This window comes from Lepidochelys olivacea, assembly GCF_965140295.1.
Source record: "Lepidochelys olivacea isolate rLepOli2 genome assembly, chromosome: 6".
Lineage (NCBI taxonomy): Eukaryota > Metazoa > Chordata > Testudines > Cheloniidae > Lepidochelys > Lepidochelys olivacea.
This window is the reverse complement of record NC_140416.1, coordinates 56175931-56193703: the sequence shown is the minus strand read 5'-3', so window position 1 is coordinate 56193703 and position 17773 is coordinate 56175931. Positions and strand designations below refer to the sequence as shown.

The 17773-nt window shown below is 50.8% G+C and overlaps 2 protein-coding genes across 11 annotated transcripts in view; one reads left to right on the top strand and one right to left on the bottom strand.

The window, feature by feature from the left end:
• ARHGAP1 (Rho GTPase activating protein 1) overlaps positions 1-5023 on the top strand; it is a 48531-nt gene extending 43508 nt beyond the window's left edge. For all 4 annotated transcript variants that reach the window (XM_084629879.1, XM_084629881.1, XM_084629882.1 and 1 more), the window contains exon 13: positions 979-5023. In XM_084629879.1, the coding sequence (XP_084486005.1) occupies positions 979-1158 (180 nt within the window). In that variant the 3' untranslated portion in view covers positions 1159-5023. The remainder of the gene's footprint in view (positions 1-978) is intronic.
• A 2345-nt stretch (positions 5024-7368) lies between these two features.
• ATG13 (autophagy related 13) overlaps positions 7369-17773 on the bottom strand; it is a 57092-nt gene continuing 46687 nt past the window's right edge. For 5 of the 7 annotated variants that reach the window (XM_084631438.1, XM_084631432.1, XM_084631433.1 and 2 more), the window contains 7 exons: positions 16306-16416; positions 15613-15752; positions 13491-13608; positions 13014-13091; positions 12575-12691; positions 11916-12044; positions 7369-10704 (listed from right to left, as the gene is read on the bottom strand). In XM_084631438.1, the coding sequence (XP_084487564.1) occupies positions 10627-10704; positions 11916-12044; positions 12575-12691; positions 13014-13091; positions 13491-13608; positions 15613-15752; positions 16306-16416 (771 nt within the window). In that variant the 3' untranslated portion in view covers positions 7369-10626. The remainder of the gene's footprint in view (positions 10705-11915; positions 12045-12574; positions 12692-13013; positions 13092-13490; positions 13609-15612; positions 15753-16305; positions 16417-17773) is intronic. The other 2 variants (XM_084631434.1, XM_084631435.1) reach the window with 1 other exon arrangement.

The window sequence follows — 17773 nt, the reverse complement described above, 5'->3', positions numbered from 1 at the left end:
GCAACAATGATCTATATGGTCCCAGTTCAAGTCAATAACGTCACACAGGTAAAGACCAGAAACAGGTGTGCAGTGAGAACGGGATAGAAAATGAGCTCCAGATCCTGCCCTACTGGACTTGCAGGGAGCTTCCCACTGCTGTGGAAGCTGCTCAACTGAGCCAAGTCTATCCCCAGCAAAAGGGGCAGAAACAACCAGCTCCTAGTGCTTTGGGCATGTTGGATGACAGCACCTGCTGGGTCAAGGTGTCTGTGTGGCCTGCCAGCTGGTGCAGAATATGTCAGGGTGTCACTTGCCATCCCAAAAGCCCTGCAGGTTTTGCGCCCTGTATATCACCCTAGCCATCCCTCCCTGACAGTTCCTGGGGGTCAGGGCGGGACCCTGGACTCTATTCCCTGCTTTCCCCACCCCTTCCAGGCCTATCAGTCCCCTCCAGCTTTTCCAGAGTTGGGGAAGGTTGGGGTAATTTAGGGTCACATCCACGTTGCTCTTCAGTTTGCAGCTAAATTAGAGGGTGGTTAGAGCAGAGGCCTGGGCTCATGGCTGCTGGAATCTCTCCTGCTCTGCCTTTGTCATCGTCTGTATTGCAGCGCCCCCTAGAGAGCCAGGCTCAGGGCCCAGCGAGAGAGGTCCCTGCCTTGGAGACAAGACCGAGTGAGAAAGGAAGGACTGTCATCCCTATTCACTGGTGGGGAATGGACACGCAGAGAGACCAAGTGACTTGCCTGGAGTCTCACAGGCAGTCTGTGACAGAGTTGGGAATTGAACCCAGGTCCCCTGAGGCCCAGTCAAGTGTCTTCAGCGCAAGCCTGCCTCTCCTTCCCGGGTGCATTGTATTGCTTCATGTGCCTCAGTTTCCCCCTCTAGGTTAGGCGCCTGAGACCCCACCGAGGGGTTGTGAGGCACCAGGGAGGGCAGAGTGCTGATACTGTTGTTGCTGCCCTGAGTCATTAGGGGTCCTCTCTCCCTCCCACACAGGTCTCCTCTCACAGTGACGTAAACAAGATGACGAACACCAACCTGGCCGTGGTTTTCGGCCCAAACCTGCTGTGGGATAAGGATGTAGCCATCACCCTCAAGGCCATCAAGCCCATCAACACCTTTACCAAGTTCCTGCTGGACTACCAGGGGGTGCTGTTCCAAGACATGGAGGCCTGAGCCGGGGCCAGCCCACATTAGCACACTGTGCCCACCTTCCCCCTCCCTCTTCCTACCTTGTCGTGGAGCCGTGGCCAGGAGCCTCCAGCACAGAGGGTCCATTGGAGCTGCAGGCGCTGAGCTGAATGAGGGCTGTGGAGATGATGTGAGAGTGAGTGAGCAGGCAACCATTTGCCAGAGGTCGGGGAGGGGAGCTGGTTTCCCCATTCCTGGGAGTGGAGTCTTGTCCCCATGGCCATTCTGTGCAGCTCATCCCTGGCCATGCTGCCCTACTGGGGGCTGTTTCTTCCTTCCTTCCCCTCACGGGCTTCTTTCTGCCCTCCTCTCCTCCCCGCAGCAACCCCTCTTCTGTGCAATGCCCCAAGATCCCAGCTCATTCCTCCTGCCTGCATCACCTGGGCAGGACTGGGCTCGAGTTGTTTGGCAGGGGGCTCCCTGTGCCAGCCCTTCCTCTCAGGAGCTGAGTGCAGATTCCTGGCTCCCGCCCTCACCCAGAGCAGGTCAGGTAAGCCTTGTGCTTCAGGTGTTAGTGAGGACAGCACCAGCTGCTCCTGGGCTAACACCGACCCTCCCCTTGGCTCGCAGCAGGCGTGTGAAGGAGAAACTGACTCTCGGGGGGCTGGGCCATTGGGCCCTGCCAGAGACTCTGTGACTGAGGGGAGTTGGCTTAGCCCCACCCCCTGCCGGCACTACTACTCCGAGGAGCCAGTAATGCCTCTCCAAGGGGCGCTAGCATCCTCTGTGGGTGCTGTTCACCTTCACTAACAGGGCTGTGATGGGCATGGGGTGTGTGGCGGGTGGTAGCCCAGGACTACTCTGCGTTGGCTCTAATGGTCCCCTTGGCTTTGTCCTCAGCTCTTGGTGGGAGGGTTTTACTCCAGACCCGGCCTCAGTGGGCATGCGCTGCATGGGGATGCGGGGTCCCCTTTGTAATGCTCTGTGATCAGTGAGCTTGTTGGTATCATGCAGGGAGCAAGTGCCCTGGTGGCACTTGACTTCCCACTGCCAAACCCCGCAATTGACACTGCCCTTCCTCATGGCTGTAGCACAGGGACACTCCTGGGTCCCCTGTTTATCTGCTGGCCAGCCCCTGAGCCCAGCTGCTTTTTGACGTCGGGGTGAGTGGAATTTTATCGAGCAAAAATGTAAGTGAGAATATGGCCTGAAGGGCAGGGCCTGTGCACTGAGGCCAAACTTTAGCCAGAGTGTGAGAGGCCTGGGTCGCAGGAACCTGCCCAGGTGCTGAGCTCTCACATGCCAAAGCATACAGCATGCCCCTAGCTCAGCTCCTCACTACTCCATATATCTGTTCCACCCCTTCAGGGGAGCTACTTTGATACACCCCTTATATGCTAGGTAAGGAGGGAGGGAGATGGCTCTCTACAGGCCAGGCTCAGGAACAGAGCAGCTCCTGTGAGAGAGGAGCTTTCACACTGGAGCGAGACTCTCAGTTTCTAGCCTCACTCCCCAAGACCCATAATTCTTGTGCCCTGCTCCGCCTGGCCAGTCCTGCTCCCAGCTGCACCACAGCAGTGGGGAAACATTGGGACCAAGCAGAGCTCATTTTATAAAGTGGCAGTTGATCTGCTTTTAATAGGATTTTAACCTGCCCTCGAAACTGACCAAAGGCTGATACCCTGGTTTAAAAACAGACAAACTTCTGATGAGCACCAACAACAGGAATGGGGTCTCCTCTGCCAAGCCTAGGAGCAGGGACCCAGGATTGGCAAGAATTCTGTCCTGCAATGGAGCCCAGGCCCAGCTCGGCAACTCTAGCTATTGCCGATTGATTGGCTGCTCTTGGGGTGACCCACAAAAGGGTGAGATGGGCAAGTGGAGGAGCAGAGAATTCTGAGGGCTGGAGAACAGATTGTGCAGGGCTTGGGGCCACCCTGGGTACTGAGTGAATCTCTCTCTGGGAGGCTGAAGAGCCCGTGGAGGGGAGGGACCAGGCCTGGATCTGGACGTGCTGCTGTGTGAGTTGAATTTCTGCCTGTTGGGCTGGGCCACAAATGCCCTTTGCTGTGAATAAGTCCATAGTGATGGTTTGGGTGGGTGACAGAGGGCTTCTAGTTCACCTTGACTTCTGGTAGATCCAGCATGGAGAGTAGCTCTGCCATGGAGGTTTCTTGGGAAAGCTGGAGGGACTCAGTGCTCCTACTGAAGTGGGGGGGAGGAGGGCAGTGTAGGAAGAGCCCTACACTTGCCCCATGAGTTTTGTTAGGCCATGCTCCGTGGGACACTCTGGAAAGGGGTGTTGTCTGCGTGACCCCATATCACATCTTCTGTCTCCCCCTCTCAAGGGAGTATCCCCACCTGCATGTATTTCAGAGCCAAGCTAGGCTGGGCTTGCTGACGTTATCTGGGCCACAGCTAAATGGTTGTTGGCTTAGATCTGCCCAGAGGAAAGGAAAAACCTGCTGGTGTCCTAGGGAACAACCAGAATCTTAAGCCCAGTAGCCTAGAACAGAAATTCCCCATGGGCTGGGGCACAAGGACCTGGCTGCAGGCTCATCCGCTGCTCTCTGCAGTGACTTCCAGCTGGGAACACTGAATCCTGACCTGCTCGGTGTTGAGAAAAGCTGGGCTGGGCTGCAGCAGGGGCAGGCTGAGGCTGCACTTGGGGCAGGTATTTCCTTAGCTTCCCAGAGACACTTTAAAAAAATATTCTATATAGTTAAAACTCCTGAGTTTATGGCTTTCCTATTGAGCGTAACGGGACCTGCTGCAAATCCCTGTGCTAGGGGATGACCCTGCTCCTGGGGCAGAGCCCTGCATGGGGAAGGGAGCAGACTTGGAGCAAGGTCAGGCTCTTGGTACTGCAGATGGTGGGAATGGGCTCGCAAGGTCTTGGGAGCACTCCAGTGTAAATATTCCCATTCCTTTACCCAACCCCTGCCTGCTTCCCCCGAGCTGCCAAGCGGCTTGGAACAGGCACATCAGCGCTGGCTACTTTGCTACTGCAATTTATTCTTCGGGATGCCTTTTATGAAAATACTACTCTTGTGGCTTGTATGTGAAGCTGTGGCCTGGGCCTGACTGCAGTCCTTGGCTCCCCATGCCGGGTGGCAGGTGGGCAACCGAGTCCGCGTCTCTGCCAACTAACTCAGGACTGAATTGCCTTCCTAGTCTGGGTGCCTCCTTGGGTGTACAGCCTGAGGCAGAGCTGGGAGGGAGGCAACATGCAGGTAGCTGGAGTGGCTAGAGGACCAAGCTTGGCCCAAGAGACTAGGTTCTAGTCCCTGGTGCCTGTAAGAGGTGGTTGGTAGCAGGTTAGGGGCCCATGGTTACTCTGTATTTGTCTCCCATAGTGTGTCCTCCTCCTAAGTACAGCTGCCCAAGGGCCCCTTCCCCAGCGTGGCTTCCATACTAAATATTGGCCACAGCGGCCCTGTGAGGGTGATGTGTTTTGTCTCCTCTCTGTGCCCTGCTCTGCGGCACCCAACTTCCCTCCCACCCTCATTCCAGTGGTGTCTGAGCAGCCTGTGAACACACACTCCACAACCGGCCCCAGCTGTCAGCTCTCTGCCTCTCTCTTCTGCAACCAGAGCCTTTGGGTGATGCAGCTGAAGGCAAGGTCGATTTGATGCCTTATGGTGACCTCTCTGCTGACTCAGCAGAGACCTCTGAGGGCCAAACTAGCCCCTGGTTGCTCTTTCAAGCAGTGGGGCTCTAGTGCAATTTACAGCTTTGCTTTTTGTTGCTGGTGTTCCCTGCCTTCTCGCCAGTTGATGTTCAGTAGGCACAGGGCTGGGGTTGTTACTGAGACATTAATTCACGTCCATGTTTATTTCCTTCTACACTGCACCAATCCTGTATTTCACAGTTTGCACTTTTTTGTATTTCAATAAAAACCAAAACTCAGCCTCAGAGCATGGTGTATTTCTCCAAAATGCAGCCTCTGGGGCTGATCTACAAGAGAAAGCAGAATGGCTGGTTATTCACCCAGCTACAACTGTGAGCAGAGAGCAGAGCTGTGCATGGTCCATCCTCCTTGTGCCTCTCCAGGGTGTGTACACACACGTAGGGACAGCACTGCTTCCCCCACTCAATGGGCAAGAGCCATGTGCTAGATCCACAAAGGGGACTCAGGCACTGCACCACCTAACGTTAGGCACCCTACTGCCCCCTGGAATCCAGAAGTCCAGGTTAGGTGCCAGATTCCCTATGTTGTGCAGTGGGAGAGTTCAGTGCCTAAGAACAGGATTCACAAAGGCCAGAGAGCTGGGTGGAGAACTGCCTAAGCTAACCAGGAGGAATTATCATCAAGGAGAGAGGTGGGGCCTCAAAAGGTAGTTCTGTGCCTTCCTCCACTTGGGACTCAGAGCTGGGCCCCCTTTCCTGGTGCTAGAGCTGATCTGGTCCATGCGATCTTGCAAAAAAAAAAGGGGGGGGCCCTGCTGCAGCCCCCCCTTTATTCCAGTAGCCCAGTGCTAAGAGCACTGCCGCCCCCCAGGCTTCCTGAACCTGAGCAGGAAGGGAAGGGGAGCAGCTTTATAATCCAGCTGCAGTGACTCAGACGTTGGATTCTTTTCCCTTCTCACCTCAGCAGGTGAGGAGCTCAGAACAGCATCTGCCCAAACCGCATGGGCTGGTGCCCGTGGAAGGGGGTGATTAAACAAGGGCTAGTGAAGGGATCTAGAAATGCCCCTCATTTGCCATGTACAGATTCACCCCCTGTGCAGCACACCTTCCTGTTTGAGTCGCCAGCAGAGTTGTTTACAGGGAGAGAAAGGTGCGTTTTCTGCCCCTGGCATGCCTATGGAGCAATCTCTACAGCCTGTAGAACACCACGCTCGAAGCTATTCGACTTGGCACACCATGAATGCAATTGCCAGCACTGCTCTGATTGCAGGATCTGTGGGGCTGCTGGTGACAGAGGAAGCAGGCTAAACCCAGCTGGATTTTCTGCTCCCAGCTGAAGCTTGAAGTTCTGCCAGTCAAGCTTTTGTTTATGGAGAAGTCACAGCTAGAGAAGCAAGATAACATTTTGGTGCCCAGAGCCAGCCTGGGAATTAATTATTCAAGTGTAAGCATGTCACTAAAAGGGATTTACAAGCGTTAGGGGCCCTCTTCCAAGCAGCCCTTTGTCTGGGTCTAGCTCTAGATTTCTGTTCACCTGTTCTACCCTGAGTTGTGCAACATGGGATGAAGCTGGCACCAGGACAATGTTTGTTCACGCTGGCCCAACAACCAGTGCAGTCTGTACAAGACAGGATGCTGTGTCATTGCACAAACAAGGAAAAGCCGCTCCTGTTCCCTCTGTTACATCAAAGATTCCCACCACCGCACCTCCCCCCCTTTAGATTAATTCTCACTCTCTTTACTAATGCTTCTCTGAGGCAGCAGTGCTGCCTGCTCATTGCCTGCTCTGCCCCTTTGCTCTCCCAGCCCTGTCCCATAACTAGAGCCCTGCGTGGATACACAAGTGTGTGTCTGCATCCGATCCAGAAAAATTATCTGCAGGGCTCTGCTCTGGGGGCTAGGCTGAGGCTCCGAGGCATCCCACTCTCCCCCCACCCACGAGGAGCCTGGGGGGAAGGGACGTGGTCAGGGGCTGCTCTCAGACCCCCCCCCCACTGAAGGCAGGTGGAGGATCTGTGCGGCTCTCCGGCTCAGCTCCATACTGGCCTGGCTGAGGGGGAAAGGAGCTGTGGAGCTGCCTGGAGGCTGCTTGGGCCCCCCACCCAGGGCAGGTGGAAGGTCCACTGCGGCTCCCCACCCGGCTCTTACCGGGGCTGCGGTTCCAAGCCGCCCCCCTCCCTGGCTGGAGCTGAGTCGGGGAGAGCTGCACTGGTAGCTGTGGCGGACCTTCCACCTGCCCTGGGCATGGTGCCTAAGTAGCCCCCGACCCAGTGTCCCTGCCTCCCAGGGCAGGTGGAGGATCCGCGCCAGTTCCGCTCAGCTGCCCCCCAAGCTCTTACCCTCAGAGCCCGGCGCGGATACAAAATTTGTATCTGCAGCCATGCTGCTATCCGCAGAAATACCCACGGATTTGCAGGGCTCTATCCATAACTTTCCTCATTGCATCCCATTCCACCTTACAAAATAGCACTTTGTAGGCATTAACCCTGCTCCTTCCTGGAGCTGTACTGACTTCTGCAGTTAAAATCTGGCTGTTGGAAGGGAAAGCCATAAGGGTGGGAACGTCCCAGCATCAGAACCTGCAGCGTAATTCACAGAAGAGTCGGATCAGCCTGACCAACCAGGTAAGAGTTGCTTACATAAAAGATTTATTGGAAATTCTTTGAATACATGAAGTGCCTTGGAGACTATTTCCAAAACAATACAATTTAGTACCCTGCACCCAAAGCATTTGTAGGTCATCTGCTATGTACAAGCTGCCTTGACATAGTACAGGACTGAGCAGATGGCTATTAAAATATGACAAAATTCATCATTAAATTCTACAGCAGGCCACAGCATCAGTAGCTAGGTCCCTCTTGCAGAACTGCTGTGGGCCAATCATTTCTAAAGCATTGATTAGACAGAGCTGAGTGACTAGATTTTGGAATGGAGAAGGTGTCAAAACTCTGAGGATTGCCCAGGAATAAGCACATATCTCATCCCAAGAGAAACCCTTTATTGCTGTGGCTATCCAGCTATACCCTATCAACCCAGGTGGGCAGGTTGCCACTGGGTGGCATTAAACAAACATGGCTGCTACACAGAAGTTGTGCCTTGTGAGATGCAGGAGCTGCGACCTTGTTAAAGTCACATGAAAATGACTGAGCACAGACACTAGGCCCTGGAGGCTTTCTGGACAGAAACAGGAATGATGGCTTTCCTTCTGTGGATACCACAGCAGTTCAGTGTGAAGATGAGGAGGAACGACAGAGGCAATGCTGCCTAGGGAAGGATCACCACCAGAAAGGTCTATTCTATTTCTTCCTAGCAGGCACAATGCAGGCCAGTAGCTTACTAACCTCTATGAAGAACTTGACAGGAGAGCTCACCCAGGCATAGCCTGCAAGTTAAAAGTCAGGGTGCCAGAGTACGTCCACATGCAACTTACTACAAGTCTGCGGAGAATGACCAGCTGATCCAGGGGGTGGGGGTCAGGAGATCTGGGTTCTATTGCTGACACTGCCATTTACTCACTGTGTTGCCTTGGACAAATCACCTGACCTCCGGTCTAGTTCCCACAGCTGTACTGTGAGGATGCAGCTTACTTACCTCCCTCATAGGCAGGTTGTAAGGAGTATTTGTCAAGTGCTTTGAAGCCCTCTAAGTCAGTGTTATTAACTGACAGGGATAGTGGGATTTTCACCTCCAGCATTTCCAATTCCACTTCACTGGGAGGCCTTTTAGCACTGGTGCAGACAGGTGAAGAGATTGGATTGCTCCTCGCAAAACAAGGATCGATTATTTATATATGGGAGTTAGTTGGACTGGGTGGGTGGCCTGGGAGGGGGGAAATTTGCTGCTTCGAGTAGTTATAATACCCCTACCTGGTGCTTTAGGGCATAGACTGAAACACGGCCACTGATCATGCACAGCAAACACCTGTCAACGCAAGGGCTGGGAAAGCAAAAGAACACGTTAGCATATTGGAAATCAATTCAGGTCCTGAGCTCAATTCTTTGCTCTTGCAGCAGCACAGGGTGGAGGGCTGCAGAGGCCACCTGGTAACCCAAGGCCTTGTGTCATTCTCTAGCAACCCTCCTTTTCAACCTAAGGAATTGTGCCGAGCTCTGGAGAAAGCCACATCCAGCCTTTTTTGACCACAAACTGGTCAACAACTCCACCAGTAGTAAGGAAACTAGCAAGGATCCTCAGAGTACAGAGAACTCCCACCACTCTATAGAAATATCATCTGTGGGTAGCAAGGGGGACTTGCAGGAGTCTCCTCTTCAGTTACTCAGCCCAGTTACAGGTGGCTAAAGGGCAGAGAGAGTTACACAAGCCCTACTCTGTCCAAGTTCCTGCTTAGTGCCATTACACAGCTTCTCCCCTCCTCATGTGAGACAAAGGACACACAACAACCAGATCAAACACAGAGCACTGCCAGCCAATCACACTACTTCATGGCTAGCGCATTACAAAAATAAACTTCTAGCTAATCATAAGCCAGCTGATTAAAAAGAGTACCATCAACTTTTCAAAGGTGTGCTTCTGTGAACCAGCTACTTCCCGAATGGCTGAGGAACAGAACAAGTCTATTTCCCAAGCCTATCAGAATGTAGCTCTTCAGGAAGTCCCTGCACTCTGCTGCACCAACATGTGCATGTTATTATATCAATGCTCCGACTGGGTGTCATGGAAAAAAGTCCCCAGAACAGAACACTGTATTAGAGTAAATAAATGTCTCTGAAAATAAATATCTTGGATTTTCCCTACCAAAGGCAGACTATTGTCATGGGACAGGGCTCCATGGCACAACTGCTGTCTGCAGTGACAGGACCGAATGACCTGCACTAGTACACGAAAACATAACTTTTTTTTAATATAGGTTTCTTTAAAAGCAATAAATATTTCCTGTTTCTTATATATTAACCAAAAAGCAGCAAGGTTTGCGGGGAAAAAGGACTAAGACCCCTAGTTACATAACCCTGGAGAAATAGAAATAGAATTCCTATTCGTATTTACAACTGCTTTTCAAGAGCAGCGACCACAACTTTAACATACTCCCAAGGTGCCACTTGCAGATGCACCAGTACGATCACATTCTGGGACCTCAGCATGGTGGTTTTCCTACACTCAAGGAAATGTGGAAAGCCCTTCCGCATAGCTTCTGTAGTTTCACATCTCTGATTCAGGAAGACAGGCCCAGCACAAGGCCCCAGAGAGAAAGTCTGTGCAGAGACCCAGTTCCTTGGAAGCAGAAAGTGAAGACCTCTATAGGCGTGGCACAGTATAGCGCGTGAGGTGGAAGTCTGCCTCATCCCCTTGCGCTCTGCAGTCCATGCGCTCACTGAAGACAGGATGAAATGCCTCATTTCTAAGAGCTGATGTCCTGCACTCAAGCCAGCTGAGTATGCCACTGCCCAGATCCTGTGTTCGGAGCCAAGGCTGTCTATACTCCAGTGCAATTGCAGACCCAAGGAAAAGATGGTCTGTGCCCCAGAAGCTAAATCTCGGGGAACTGCGATGCAAGAGGCTTTGCAGAGAGCATTTCTGGCAACTTTCTGTAAAGCCCCTCCATACACAGAACAAAGACTGATGGGGAACTGGGTTACTAACAACAAAGCTTGATTTCTTTTGTCCCTATTGTAGTGTTATAGATAAGTACTCAAATGCCAGTAGGAAAAGGGGTCCAAAACTATCCCAGGGCCTGGCTGAGGGGAGACTGACAGTTGAATCTGTACCTAGTATTGAGGGAGGTGATCTGACAAAGCCCACAAGATGCAGGGGGGAAAAATGGGACACAAAAGAGGAGTGGCAGAAAGGACATTGTAGGCTTCCTCCTCCAGGTGCTCCAGAAGACGGACACTGCGCGGACACTGCTGCTGCAATAAGAAGACCGCTTTACTGCAAAGTCTCTACAAAGGCATCAAACTCTTTGACGTTTTTCTCATGGACTGCCAGCTTCTCCGGTAACGAGTCCTGTGAAGGCAAAGAAAAACTCAGATCAAGACTCACTCGCAGAAGGTGCAGTCAGCCGAAAGGAAGCTATAAAACAATGGAAACGTATATAGTAAACTCTGGATATCAGATAGCAGGATATCAGACAGGATCCAGCACGTGAGCCTGGGAAGGGCAGTTTGCCCAGTTTTTTGTTTTTCTACAGAAGCAGCAGGTGCACCATAACCTGGACCTGCAGCACAAAGTCACTCAGCTGTTAGCATTAGGCACTATGGTTTTCCCAGGCAAAACCATGTTACAGAAGTGGCGGGCCTGATACTGCACTCATCCAAGCAACATTCTCACTGCCTTCATTGGGCGCTTTCTCCTAATGCAATCCAGTGTGCCACTAAACCAGATGTGGCAGAGGCAGCATTCGGTTCTTAGATTTGGGTTCACCTAGAGATTTGAACTATGGCACATTTGCCCCTCCAGGTAACAGACAGCAGCACTCAGCTGGGAGCTGAAACAGATGTTTCAAAGCTGCCACAGACAGTCATTTAATGGGAGGGCGAAGTAAAGGACTCGCTCACAAATGCGGCATGTGCAGTAAAAAAAAAACTGCACATTTCAGGTTACTCAATTTTAGGCTCCAGGCTAATAGCTTTCACACACCAGATAGGGTGGGACAGGGCTGGAATTAAGGCAGTAGGTTTTCTCCCGAGAACCTTAGAGAATGGGTTATGCTCTTCTCTTCTAGAACAATTTGATAAGGACTGGGAGAACTGACCTCCCAAATCACTCCTTTGTGGTGACTAGTCTTAGTTCATAGGGCCTTGAGCTTAGCAGATGCAGGAGTGAGGGGGGGAAGTACAAGACTATGACAGTAGGGAATAGTCTTGGACAGTGGAAGAGTCCTGCAGCTGCAATGGCTTCTGGGAAGAGGATACCCGATGCAGCACACAAATACTGTCCCACACACATGTAGCACAAACCAACAACTCATCTAATATTCTCCATGACAGCTGTACACATGCACTGAGAAGGAATCAGACTGAAAAGGTCTCACATCTGGTTCCTTCCAAAGGTTTCAGGTTCCGAGATGTACAAGCATGTTCAGCAGACTGACAAGGAACCCCTCTTGTAGGTGCCTCTGCTCTCATATGGGATGTTGGCTTGTTCAGGGAGCTAGGAGGAGGAGAGCACTGTGAGAATGTATGTCCCACACACACCAAAGTCCCATTTTTCCATACCAGATCCTCTGCCATGGACTGAGCCCCAATGTCAATGGAGAGGCTGCTGAGCTGAGGGGGGTTCTGAAATTCGCGGTAGAACGTCCCCAAATCCATTGGAAGAATGTCATCTTTTGAGAATGCTGGTTTCTAGAATAAAGATACAAACGTTAATCCCCATTTAGAGAGTTTGGCCAGATTTCCCCCTTCGCTCTAGTCACAGACAGAAGGCACCATCAGCTACCAGCAAACAACTCAACATTACAGCAATAAATCTAAGTCAAATAATTGAACAGCAGCATCACCTATATCCCCTGCCATGACCAGAATTAGTGTTTCCCTGATGACTTTATGAGTACCTAAAGCAGAGTATTTCCCTACAATCTGCACTCTGCTTTAGGTATATGGGACACAGGGAAAACACAAAAACCTGAACCCAGGCCATGGTGGAGAAAGGGAAGAGGAAATTATTTCCCAAGTTGTGGGTTTACGAATATCTATGTCTTTACCATTTTTAAGGATGCCCAGAGACCCTGTCCTTGATATGGGAGCACAATGAGCCCGTTTGGAGCAATTCATTTATTTTCATTCAGCATCACACCAACACCTGCAGCCCACCCCAGATACAGGTGCTCTGCAAAAGTGCTAGCTTGGGCTGATAAAGGACTGCATGGACTTACAAAGTCAACCATGACAAAGTCGTCGTGTGTGTTCCCGGTGCTGCTACCACTAGAGCCCTCTGAGTGCAAGCTGCCCTGTAGAGGAGACTCAGCGTCTGGGGAGTCAGGAGGATTCACCTGCCCAAGAAACCAGAGTCGATCAGTTTCAGATCCTGTCACTGAGCCCATCTGTGTGTTGTGACAGCATGGGAAGAAGCATAGTGACAGTTACAAGGGCGTGCAGACTGTAAGCACAGAATAGCAGGGGCTCTGAACCTGTAGCTGTTTCCATCTCTGGAAAGCCCAGACTCTGGCATAGAGGATGTTATTAGAAACCAGGCTGACGCGAGTAGCTAGTTCTTTGGTCAGAAGTGCATGCAAAGCTAAGGCCAAGAAGGATACATCTGTATGGCATGATCCAAACTTGACACGCACAGATGGCTCTTGGGGGGGTTCTTACCATGGGGTCATTATACTCCAGCTCAACATTCTTGGGCGCAAACATGGCGAAAGGAATGTCCAAGCTGGCCATGGTCACCTGGAGAGATTCAATGGGTAGAACCTTAGCACTTCAGTCAGATTCTCTGCATATCCAGCATGCACCATCCCATTGCAAGGCTGTATGTCAGGATCTGAAACTTTGCCCCACCAAAGTCACACTGGCAACTTGACTGGAACCCAAGGGCTACACTTAGAGGGCATGACATTGGAGAGATTGCAGTCAACTTCCCCTTTAATACACAGGTGTAGACCACAGAGCCTACAGCGCCCAGCATACAGTAAAGCACCACATACAGAGACCTGCAGTCCTTGCTAAAGTCTGGTCTCCCGTTTCCTCTGGCTGCCTTGGTGATGCAACGCCTGGCCCCCTCTGTCCAGCAATGGCATGAAGAAAAGTGCATCATGAGTTCACCTCAGAACGATCACTGCAAGTTACCTGATTAATGGGTTTGTTGACAAAGGCCCCCACTTTCCGGACAAAGATGGTCTCCAAGAGATCGTGTGGGGAGCCACTCTTCCCTTCGCTGCTGTTTGATACGGTTTCTGTGTCCTCACTGCGGGAGAAGGGTTGATGGCTCATTGCACATAAACAATTTAGACAAAACCACATTCTTTTGTCAAGATTCCCTTGTTTTTCTACGCCCTCTCCTAGTGTAGGGAGGAAGGGGAGGGAGACGCATCTCTGTTCTTGCCAGATACTGTTTTCCCCTTCAGCCATCAGTATGCAATAGAGCAGTGGTCTCCAACCTTTTTATGCCCAAGATCACTTTCTGAATTTAAGGGCAACCCAGGATCTACCCCACCCCTTCCCCGAGGCCCCGCCTCTTCCCCAAAGCCCCACCCCACTCACTTCATCCCCCCTCTTTCCATCACTCGCTCTCCCCCGCCCTCACTTTCACTGGGCTGGGGGTGCGGGCTCTAGGCTGGGGCTGAGCCTGGTGGAGGGGGTTGGGGTGCAGAAGGGGGTGAGGGGTGCAAGCTGTGGGAGGGAGTTTGGGTGCAGGAAGGGGCTCTGGGCTGGGGCAGAGTGTTAGGGGTACAGAAGGGGGTACAGGTTGTTGGCTCCAGGAGGGGTCTCAGGGCTGGGGTGCGGCCTCCTGCCAGGCAGCACTTACCTCTGGTGGCTCCTGGTCGGTGGCACGGCGAGGCTAAGGCAGGCTCCCTGCCTACCCTGGCCCCACGCCGCTCCTGGAAGGGGCCAACGCGCCCCTGGGAGGGGGCGAGCAGCACATGACTCCACACAGCTCCCTGTTCCCAGCCAGTGGGAGCTACTGGGGCGGTGCTTGCAGGCAGAAGCAGCGCATGGAGGGAGACCCTTGTCCCCCTGGCTCCTGAGGCTGTGGAGCGCACTGGCCGCTTCCGGGAGCGGTGTGAGGCCTGGGCAGCCCTGCTGTGCCACCGGAGATCATGATCGACTGGGAGATCCTCTAGGATCGACTGCAATGGAGACTGCCAGGCTGTGGAGCAGCTTTCTGCTTGGCTCTATGAGGGAACCACCCCCATCAGTAGGGCAGAAAACCTCAGCCAGTCCTGAGGAAAGGCTGTTCAGAAGAGGTGCATGGGATGAGGGGGTTAATTTGAGAAATGGCAAGGAAGCTTGAGCAGCTGTTGCCAATCACCATCACTCTTTCAGGAACACAGAATTCTTGGATATCTTCCCTGTCAGGAGACAGGGTCGGGAATCTGAACACCATGCTCCTTCCCAGGCCCCGTGAAGCCTGAGTAGTCCAATATCACAGCAGCCAGTGCTAATCTGGTTAATTTTCAGTGGGTGGCTACTAATTATAGTCTCAAAACCTGGTTTTCAGAAGTATTCAGCAGCTCTAAAAATCTGGTCCTTGGTTTTCCGGCGGGCGTTAGCCATTTGCTAACGACTGGTTAGTCAAGGAGCACAGGCCAGTGCACTAGTGCTATTATAACAAACAGGGTTTTTGTATTGAGTAGAAAACCAAGTTGGTTAAGATGTTTTCTATGGCAACTGTCCCCTGGCCATGAGAGAAGATGGAACCACAGGGGACAAAGGGATCTGGAGACACAAACAGGAAGCTCTAACTGGCTGAGAGGGAGGTTAGGATTTCATGCAATTTGGAGTTTAAAGTTGCATTGTTTCCTGTTAGACAAGGATTCTTGCCCCCAAGGTTTCTTGATATAACTGTTAAATAGGTGTTTTCTATTACTGATGCTTTATGACAATTCAGATGAAGCCTTTTTGGGAGGTTAAAATTTACTATTGAAGCCGCCTCAACTTGCTGTTCATGGATCAGACAAATGATCCAGAAGTTATGCTTTGGTACTGAAATGACACAAGGTGCTCAGAGACTATGAGGGCCATAAAGTATAAGCAGATAGACTAGATCTTTGTTTGACGTGTTTTTCAGCTTCTCTGTGCTCAGACTGAAAGCTCTGGCTTTAAGGCAGAGCAGCCAATCTAGTGTTATTGATAAATTTAAAAGAACTGCCCTGCAAATGCTTAAAAGAAAAGTCAGTTTTAAATTTGATTCAACTTTATAGTCACAGATGAACTCGTAAGAGGTGCTGCACCTCTTACTAAGACCTACCTACTGGAAGGAGTAGCTGCTGAGTAGAGGGCTCCATCCAATGGGGTGCACATTACCATCCTCTCATGGTCAGCCTGAGTGCCATGTGCTGGCTGGCTAGGAACTGGGGGCACCCCACCCTCCTTCCCTGGAACAATCAACTAAGGTGGAAAGGAATGATCAAGTTAGCGATCTCAAGACTGATATAGCAACACACTATAGCACTAGAGTTGATTCTCTCATGCTGGGAATAAGTTCTTTTTGGCTCTCCATGGATATGCTCTGACTACACTCCTGCTAGAACACAGCAGTGATTTTCTGACAGGGAGCAAGAGAGAGGGGAAGTCATGTGGGAGGGGACTTTCCCAATGAAAGAATTCATATATCACTTCCTTCCTAATTCTCTGACGCAGATTCAGTGCCATTTCTCCAGACCTATCCCTGGCCTTACCCTGTTCTCAGTGCAATGTCTCCATTCTACCCAAGGGAAAACACCTTGATTAAAGTCCCACTTCAGGTGATTCCAAGAGCATCATAAAGCTACTTCCTGCCTTATTTGCTAGCACCATGTTTTTTTTAAATTACTCTAGATCCTTTGCACTCTTGACCTAGCTGCATACAGAGGCATGCAATGGTTTTAAAGGATGTCTTATCTGTGTGACGCTTAGTGGCTGTGGTGCACGCCATATTCATTCTCCCAACCACCAAGAGTACCTGATGAGGATGTGCAGCATTCAAACCACCAGCAAAGATTACTGGATACCCCATGTCAGCTGATCCAACTCCCAGGGCAGCAGGCTGATAGGAAAGACGAGAGCTGGAAAGCTAAGAAACAAGAGAAAAAATACAAAGAGGGCAAAGAGAGAGGAAAAGCCCCCACAGTCTGAATAGTTATCAGAATCACTGGAGAAAGAACAGGAGATGTCACAGAGGCACAGTACAAGCATGGCTCTGGGCTAGCAGAGTGCCTCAAAGATTTATATGGGAGCCAACGCCAAAGGTTTGATTTAATTTATATATTTTAAAACAAATCAGCCTTGTAACAGAAAGAGGATGAGGGTTTGGCCTTAAAACAAGACTAGTTTGAGTGGGAGAGATAATGTAGGGGAAAGCCTGCATGACAGCTCTTGGAGAAAGGACCAGCACAACCACTTCAAAACTCAGAGCCCATATAAACCCTGGCATTTTAAAGCCACTTCCTCATCAAGGATTCAAGCTCTCAGCATACTTACTGCAAACAAAAGGGGATGTAGCAGGAATGAAGGACACCCCCCACCTAATCAAAGTAAACAAACCCTGGCCACAGGACATACAGGCCCTCAATCTTGCTAGCTAAAAAGAAAACCAGCAAGCTAAGCCCCACAAGATTTCCTCCCAGTATCCCAAACCCAACGAGAAGGATGAGCATCAGGAGATGCTTCCCATCTTCAGCCACCTCTTTCTCTATCTCTTGATCCTAACTAGAAACACAGTTAGTGGGGATCCATAGGAATCCCATTTCTTCTTTTGACCTCAGAAGCAGCACTCTGCTAGGAGCCATGTATCACATGACATCCTCAATTGAGACAAGGTGGGTGAGGTAATATCTTTTATTGGACCAATTCCTGTTGGTAAAAGAGACAAGCTTTCAAGCTTAAACAGAGCTCTTCAAGTCTGGGAAAGGTTCTCAGGGTCACAGCTCAATACAAGATGGAACAGATTGTTTAGCATAAGTAACACATATTCCAAGGGAACATTTCAGGAGATGTGGCTTGTTAACATCCATGTAGTCACAGGACAAAAAGGGGAGGGCAGTAGGTTACAGATTGTTATAATAAGCCATAAATCCAGTGGGTTTTTTTACAACCATGATTTTTAGAGTCTATCAAAGTTATGAATTTAATAAGCTCCCAGGCTCGTCTTTTGAAGGTTTCCTTTGAGGACGAGGATGAGAGATCAGATATAGAGCGATCACTTTGTGAAAAGTGTGCACCCACCCATGATATGGTATTTTTGTCTTGTATCCTTTTCCTATACGAGTTCGAGTTCATTTGAGAGCATAGTGATTGCCTGGTTTCACCTATATAGTTATTATTGGGGCATTTAATGCACTGAATGAGATACATCACATATTGTGATAGGCATGTGCAGGACTCTGGATTTTGAAAGATGTGTTGTAGAGGGTATTGATCATTGTAGCAGT